This window comes from Caloenas nicobarica, chromosome 4 (assembly GCF_036013445.1).
Source record: "Caloenas nicobarica isolate bCalNic1 chromosome 4, bCalNic1.hap1, whole genome shotgun sequence".
In the NCBI taxonomy this organism is placed as follows: Eukaryota; Metazoa; Chordata; class Aves; order Columbiformes; family Columbidae; genus Caloenas; species Caloenas nicobarica.
Genome location: NC_088248.1, coordinates 69643413 through 69652203, shown reverse-complemented (window position 1 = coordinate 69652203; position 8791 = coordinate 69643413). Strand labels below are relative to the sequence as shown.

General features: G+C 42.2%; 1 protein-coding gene across 1 annotated transcript; it reads right to left on the bottom strand.

Moving 5' to 3' along the window:
- Positions 1–726: 726 nt before the first annotated feature.
- Positions 727–8584, bottom strand: TNIP2 (TNFAIP3 interacting protein 2). The gene is made up of 6 exons (XM_065634282.1): positions 8115–8584; positions 5534–5839; positions 3469–3552; positions 2672–2953; positions 2172–2291; positions 727–1676 (listed from the first exon to the last, which is right to left on the bottom strand). Exons 1-6 carry the CDS (start codon positions 8490–8492, stop codon positions 1395–1397), a joined length of 1452 nt encoding a protein of 483 aa, XP_065490354.1. The 5' UTR covers positions 8493–8584; the 3' UTR covers positions 727–1394.
- Between the last annotated feature and the right edge of the window lie 207 nt (positions 8585–8791).

Below are 8791 nucleotides of genomic sequence, written 5' to 3'. Positions count from 1 at the left end.
CACACTACATGCAATGGCCCATGCATCTTTTCTGGTAATTGGCATAAACCATCATCTTCCTTTGGGGCTGTAACAAGGTCACAAAAAAAGAACTAACATGAAAAATATCCACAGTGCTTTGCAAGTGTAGTACTGGGAAGGAAGCAAAGCAGAAGACCAGAGTGGTATTAAAGTAAGTTTTCTTTAATTATGAAAGGTCCTGGTTGTACCAGGCCTTTACCAGCTCTGACATGGTGAAAAACACCTGGAGACAAGGCTGAAAAAACCTGTGGCCCTGTTACATTTGTGCGTTTTAACTTCTGATACTTCTGCTCAAAACAGTCCCCTATTTGTTGCAGTTTTCATCTCCAGTGTACATAGGCTAAGAAATTTAAGCTAGCAGCAGTGTCATCGCAGATGTGTGGCAGGGTAGGGCGTTAAATGTGTTCTCATGCATCTGAAAGGTCATTCTTCCTCTCACACATGAGGAGTGATTTTTCAACATATTTGAAAATAGTCTGAGACACTAGTTATCACTGAAGTAATGAAATTATTCATATCTGAAACCAAGACATTTAGTGAGCCCTTAGTACAGTTACTGGGAGTATTTCACATTTAAATACTTACACTGAAAGAGATTTTTGACCACTTTACTAATGCAGTAAAGCAACTGCACAATCACATTTATTATAAAAATAATCCTTATGTAAAATAGGAATACAATCAATAATTACACAAATACACATTTACAATTGCGTAAAATAGTTAGTTACGGCACAGAAAAAATAAATATCCCTGTACATTGTTTCTGTGCAAAAAGAGACAGGCTAGTTTTGGTCAATAACCAGCCCTTTTTTTCTTCACTTCTCCTGATTTCTGCTGAACACAAGGATTTTCAGATGAGATGTCTGAAATTTCAGCCTCAATAGACAAGAAAATACTTTCACTTTTAATCCAGATAAAAACACAAGAAGATTCATTTTTTCCTATCTTCTGCCAAAATGCTCTTCCCCTGTTCTTCAGCCTACATTTTTGGAAAAGGAAAATTTCAAGTTCAGTAAATGTTTTCACAAGCCTTCAGACTGCTGTAAAGAATTGGACTCAAATACAAGTCAAGCTGCACTCTGAAGTGAACTACCACTGTAAGTTTCAGTTTAGTTTGTAGTAGAATTTGCATTATGCTTGCCTTCCTCATAGTTGTCAAAAATAGTTCTTCATTAAAACACTTTACTTGAAGTCTTTCGTACAGTCGAAGAGAAGGTGAAATCAAATAAGAGGTAGATATTGTTCATCCTCCTAATTCCTAAGAGGTGTCCATTTGAATTACTCTGATTTAGGACTGTAGGGGATACGTATGGAGCAAAGTTTTACTGTCTGTAAAGTAGTGATTGACTTACACGCCTCACATCATGTGGTCACTGACAACATTCAGCAACGTGCTTGAGGAATTCATCGCTGAGTTCATCGCTGAAAAACCTCATACAATGAGGGCATCTGAGTTCACCCTGTGCCCTGCCCTCGGATCCCGAGTTTCCATTGTCCACAGGAGGAGAAGCTTGTTCAGACTGCGAAGATGTTCTTCTCGTGCCTGTTTGGCCTGGGCTGTTGCCTCGGAGATGTTCAACATTCTTCTGTACGTACATATGATTTTGGTTACCAAGGTGAACTCTGAAATGACTACTTGTGTCTCTTGGGTCCTAGGAGAAGGAAGAAGAGCTCTTGAAAATGATGCAGTAAAAATAGAATCTTCAACAGAATACTTTATCACCTTTATCTGAAACACCGCTCATGTGTTTATCAGATTTGTAAATAAAATATCGATCAGTTTTTGAGTTTTATTAATATAGTTACAAAGAAGGCTTCTAGAAAACACACCATATATAGCCAGTATGTTACTTAAAAGATGACACTGTTAAGAGAGTCATGGCCATCCTTCTGTTCCTTCTAAGAATTCACCCTTACTATGCTGATCCAAGATAGATGGAAAATGGACTGCAAAGGGCTACTACATGTGCATTGGGAAGCATCTCCACGAGAACTGACTATGAAATAATGTAAGTGTTTGATAGTTGCACTGAGCTGAAATGGTTTTAGAAGCACTAAGATTTTTTTTAAATATGTTTAAAAGTATATTTTAGTCCTGAATCATGTTGACATGCTTTAACTGAAAAAGTAGCATGCTGCTTTCTTACCTGTCGTCTTGCTAGCTGGTGCTGCAGACATGCAATTTCTGCCTGAAGCTCTTGTATTTTAGTCTGTGCTCGTTCTCTGTCTGATCTCTCAGATGTGAAATCATCTTTATAAACTAGGACCTGAAAAAGAATTATTATGTTAATATTTTATAAACTAGAGCATTGGCAGGTTAGATTAAATAGCTGAGGCTGTGATTCCTTTGTCTGTAAATACTTATTGCCAGAATCTCAATATTATCGTTTCTTTTATATCTGTAATTTAAACATATTTGCATTTCTTTTTCAGATCCTTCATATTTTGTATTAAAGCCAGCAAAATTGCATGCAGACCTCATAAGCAGTGAGTTTCCTTTATGTTGTTAATTATCTTTATAGTCAAATGTGACAAGACAAGTGGCAAATGTCAAAAGAAAGTATTTCATTTTTCCCACTTAGACTTAAGTTGTCTGGGGAGAAACTAAGAATTCCCACCTCTAGGAAAAAAAAAGAAACTTAATGACCTGTTGCTCCAGCATCTGTATGCGCTCATTATCTCCTTCGCTAGCCTTCTTCACATCTTCTAATTCTCTCTTCGTTTTTATGCATTCGCTCATTTTTTCTTCCAGTAGCTTGTTTAACCGGAATATCTCCTTGTGCATCAGGTCAGAATTAGTTTGTGCTGATGTCAGGCCGTGCTGCTGCTCCAGCTGTGACTTCATCTCTTTCAGCTGCAAGTGGAGTCGCTTCACATACTCATCCCTACTCGCGTCGTATTTCTGCCATTTTGCATTTAAGTCTTCCACCTGAAAGATTACCCAGGAGAGTCATGAAGACACAAGCTTTCATAGACTGTCTATATATGCAGGACCAAAATTCTCTAAAAGATAAAATACAATATGCTGACTCTAAGCGCTGAGTGTGGATAAGCCACTTTACAGGAGGGTAGAAGATTATCGTGCTCTAAACCAGGCTCTTCCCAGGCAGCCTTCCCCATTTGCCGATCCACAGGGACACTATTAAATTATATGGAACGGGAGGGGTTGGCGGTTACCCTGGGCTTAGCGTTGTTCTCCTGGGGTGGAATACGGAAGCGTGGAAGGAACACAAAAATTTTCTTCTGCAGTGTATTTTTAACAAAAACCAAAAAAGTAGTAAGTTGTTATTAGCTGATAGAACAAAGATTATGTGCCGTGTTGAGAGGACTATGAAAAATTAAACTGCCATTTAGTTAGATTAACCAGGCCTTACTTACTCCACATGGACTGTAATTCAACATACTCAATCAAATATTAATCTTGTACAGAATGAAAGTACTCACATGAGCTACTTTTTGTTTTAACATCCTGTTTTCATCTTGTAGGTTGCAGATAAGAGCTTGAAGTGAAGTTTCATTGTCTAAAAGCTATAATTTTCAGATAAAGGAAGTGTTACTTTAAAATAAAAATCCAAAATACGTAGCTATGCTGTTAAACTGGAAGTAATTTTTTTTTTTTTACATTTCTCTAAAACTATTTGCTATCAGTGAAACAAACATACATCTAGGTCTACTTATTGATACATAGTATATTTCTAAATACTAGGAGTATAGCCTACAGCTTTTATAATTAATAAGCAGATCAAAATTGTACTCAGATTTTTACCACCTTGCTATTTCTTTTAAATAGATCTGCATAGCGTCATAGAAACACATCTAGCTTGCCAAATTCTGAGCCTACTAAAGGTAACAAGAACAATACCACACATTTTACCTGCATGAGTGTCTACACTAATGACAACAGAGCTTAACAGTTTACACCAACTCCTTGGAAACTACTTGTTTGGAGTAGGGGATGCATGGCAAAGACACAGATCTGCCTTCATCTTGCTTTGTTATTACTGTCAATTTTGGCCAGTACTAGGAAGAAATTACTGAGAGAAGAAAAACCCTGCTTGCTAAATAATTGACTAAAATGATACCTCTTTTTTGCAGTTGTGACATCTGCTTAAAAAAACCCCGGTGTACGTGAGTAATATAGAACACTTTTGTACAAAATTCCCTAGAATCAGCTAGTAACTGCATCTGAAATTTCTCTTCTTCAACAGGGAAGTCCCCACTATACAAGGTTAGCTACTTATTACATATATCAAAGTCAATCAAGTTTCCTGTCTATCAATTATATGTAAAATACGATAATACTAAACGCTTCAAGTCCCTTAAAAAGTTGGTTTTTTCTTATATCTAGTCAACCTCTAACTGCTTCTTACAGGTAACTAATATGGGTAAGTTTTCTTTGGAAATGGCCCTGGGATGTTTTATGAAGTAGAAGTGAGCATGTATAGAGGTTATCATAAAAGCAGAGATGAGTGGTCATGTGAAACAGCATTACCACTGTGTAGCAGTAAGAGCATGAGACAGAATTATCCTTTTTTGTGAGAACTGGCTGTAGCACCCTACTCAATCCTCTGATCTGTTACTGGAGGCAGCACCTCTAATGTTATTTCCCCACAGTATTATCATGAATTACTAAATGACTGTGAGCCGTCATGACTTCTGGAGCAACAGAACAACATGATCTACCTCTACCCTACGCTGAAAAGCTTCACCTAAGGTGGTGATGCGGCAAAGCCACACAGCCATTAACAAAGTACCCCAAAATCCAGGTGTTTCTTTGTGCCCTCAGTAGCGTTTCCGCCACCTTCCTCTCATGAAGCAATTTTTTTTAAACATCCTTGCTGGAGAGAAACATTACTTTGCCCTGGGAGGCCGGGGAGGACCCCAGAGGAAAAGAGAAAAAACAAACAAACAAAAAACCCACACCAAACCAACAACGAAAAAACCCCACAACTGGTAAGGCAGCTTCACTTATTCTTCCTTAACCAATTTTCTGTAGGTTTGTACTACATGTGCAAAGCCAAGTCCTGATCTGAGAAAACCACATGCTACAGAGTTCTTAATATAAATACTACTTTAAAATAGCTCTACTTTGTTTTGTGATTTTAGATGTTTGAACAAGTAATCAGGACAAACCACCTTCAAAAGCACAGCACCATCTAGTGAGGCACAGAACCATGCTGCGGCATAAAGAAGGTACTGTCTGCTGTGCATGCAGGCAAGAACTGTTATCATGGAATTGCTGAGGTTGGAAGGGAACTCCCAAGATCCTCTCTAAAAAAAAGGCTCTGAGGATAAGTGAGATGGCCAAAATGCACGTGATTGACAACTGCTTCCATCCTACATTTTTGGTTCTTGGAATTATTTAGAGCTTGCCATGGTAGTCTTTTCACCCCACACAACATTATTTCAAGGGATGTTTCTCACCAATCCCCAGTTACAACAATCATATTATAATTAACACCTCAGAAGCTAATAAGACTTTAAAGGAACATGGCAGCAGTAAGAATACCTGATTAGATTTTTCAGTAGGTATCTGGTCATCTGATTTCCCCTTCTCTTTTCTTTGCTTCTCTTCTAGACATTTTGCGAGATGCTGACACATTTCTGCTGTGGACGCTAATTTGCGCTGAAGTTGGTGCGTTTCGTCAGTGAGTGAACGGCACAAAACATCGCTGGTGGCCTGAGCTTTTTCTCTCTCTGCCAAGCTTTTCTGAAGTCGTAAGATTTCTCTCTCCTTCTCATAAGGAGGCTGATTTATCATCTGCTGTATCTCTCCATTTTTCTCCTCTAGTTGCTGATTCAACTTCTGTACTTCCTAAACATAAGGAGAAGGGGAAGTTATTTAAAAGCAAAGTGAACTCAAAAGCCAAAATATGTCTAAGACTGAATTCCATATTGCAGTAATTCCAAATTGCTTCTGTACTCACTGCAAAGTACTTGAAAAGTAAAATAAATCCAATTCATGTCTATGTAATCACTCAACCTTAGAATTGACAGATCAATCAAAATCAAGAACTGCTCAGACAGCTATACAACAAGCACGCCCTAGTGAGCAGAATGAAGAAACAATCAGCAAAAATTCAGGAAGATTTTATGAAAAGATATACAGCAACAACAAACTCAAGATGGAATTTACAAGAAACAAAGTAGTTAAACATTAGTAACTATGCAGACTGAAAAATGCTTACTGGTCCTGCATTCTGAATTACCAGATAGTAGTGATTTTCCTCAAAAGAAAAATAGAACGGGAAAGTCATCTTATCAAAAATGAGTGAAGGGCATTCATTGCCTGGCACTGTCACGAGGACAGAGCAGAGGGAGCAAACGCAACCATCCCACCTAGGAAAGGATGAGCAGTAAGGACAAGCAAACAGAAAATGAAATCAGTGTGGCAGCAATGACTATTTTGGCCACAGCTGACTCTCCCAGGTATGTGCGGGGCCTGACAAACTCTTAGGAAATAACTGTCTCGCAGCCACCACACATTCTTGTTGAATTGGAAGCTCTGTGGGGTCATCCGCACCACATTAACTTAATGTCTCTGCAGGTGTTTTGAGAAGGACGAAGTTCATTTCCTTACTGGGTGAACTGCCCTGAGATACCCGGCATCTGAAGCACACCCGTCCTGACTGTCAATAACAGCTTGTGCTTGATATTCTCAAAAAGTAGTGGATGCCGGTAGGAGAAACCTCTGCAGTGCTGCTCCTCCAGAATCAGGGATGCCCTGGATGCCAGCGTAGACCCCGAGACAGGTACGAGCTTGACTCTGCCCTTCCAGTTCTTCAGCAGTGCTAAGGGAGCTGTAAAAATCACTCTTCTTTGCCAGCACGTAGGCCTCTGACTTCACAAAATGTCTGGATTTTGTTGTTGTTAGCGACAATTACTTCAGTGTTTCTGATTGGGCATAAAATATTTCTAAAAAGAATAAAACTAATATCTAACTTACAGAAATAGCACTTGTTCTTATTACTGATGTTTAAATTCTTTAGCATCATAAATGCTAAATTTCTTGTTTGCTATAACGACGTTCACCATCAGACTTCAAAATATAGTCAGATATGATGCCACAGGTTAGTCATCTGTCTGCAAAGTGTCAGTAAGATCATCTCTTATTACAAATTTCCAAACTTTTAACTTATTTAAATGCATTTTAGGTGAACATCATATATGGAAAACGTTTTGTATAAGCATTGGGTCAAGAGACTACTTATGACAAAAACACTTGTTTCAATTTTAAGTACTGCTGCTTGGTTTGGAAATTCCTTTATGCAGCTTCACACAGAAAGATATGCTTTAAAATTCTTTAAGTATTTCAGACTGAACATGGGAAAGTCTTAATGACAGTAACAAAAACAGCATTTGTGGGGGATGGGAGGGGATGCAGTTTTGAGACTTTTTTTTTTAAGTCATAAAAGACACCAATTTCCCAGACTTGCCAGTTACTTCTCCAAGTATTAACACGCTGCCTTAATGTCAATACAAAAACGCATTTTAAGTGCACTTTAAAAAAGCCACACACACACAAAACGCTAATAGAAAAAGTGGTGGCATCAGTTGTTCATCTTACAGAACAAAACTGTTGCATCTGATAAAGAGGAGGGCCTCCAGTAAGAAAAGCAGAACTTCCAAATTTAGGGGGGGTTATTATTTTTTTTCTTCTCCTTGTGAAAACAGTTGCATGAAGACTTACGAGGCCGTGCTAGGTTTTCGTTTTAGGACTTGATGGCTGACCTCCTCGCACCTAAGGCAGCGGGAACTACTGCTGGCTAACAGGTGGCACAGTTCAGGTTTGGGCACGCAGCGATGGAACAAGTCCTGCCAGAGGCACCAGCATCGCCCTGCGCGGGTCGGAACACCTGCTGTGCCACCCCGGGGATGTCACTTAGCCCGGGATCTGCCTCCATGAACGCGAGCGAGCAGTCTCAACGCAAAACGTTCAAGACAACCGCTGCTGGGCTCGCTAGGTGCAAGTTACCCGTTTTTTCTGGAGAGGAGGGCAAAGGACACAGCTCCCGCGGCCAACGCTGCCGCCGCTCCTGGGGCACGCACGCCCCCGCCGGGCCCCTTTCCAGGGCGGCCGCGGTGTTTACCTGGCTCAGAGCCTCCACTCTCCGCGCCGAGAGCCTCTCGCTGTCCCGCAGCTGCTCCCGGGCCTGGCCCAGCTGCTCCAGCAAGCTCTCCACCAGCGAGCGGGCCGGCTCCGCGCCCGCCGCCCCCGGCTGCTGCTGCTGCTGCCGGGCCAGGCTGCCCTGCAGCTCCCGGATCGTGGCCTCCTTGGCCGCCAGCTGCAGCTGGAGGTGCTTCAGCTGCTGGGCGGACTCGTGGTACAGGGTGCAGAGCGCGTTGTACCGAGGCACCTTGTTCTTCAAGCTCCTGTTTTCCCGGTGCAGCTTCTCCAGCGTCTCCTCCACCTGCCTGAAGCGGGTCACCAAGGGGTCGGTGCTGCTCCCCTCGCTGACCGAGCACATGGCCGGCGACGCTGAGCCGCGGTCACGCTGCTGCCCCTCCTCTTTCTTCTCCAGGGCGAGCCGCACCCCGGCCAGGTGCGCATAAATCCGAAGAGGGGCTGGGGCTGGGGCTCCCGCTCCGCTCTTCCGCCTGCCCCGCCGCGGAGGGCTGGCCGCTCCGCTTTAAGCGCCCGCAGGAACCGCCTCCCGCCGTTCCTTCCCCGCGCTGCTGGGCCGGGCCGGGCCGCGTCCCGCCGCTGCGGAGGGGGAACCCCGCGGCGGGGAGGGCGGCGGGGGCCGGCCCCGGGGGCAGGGCCGGG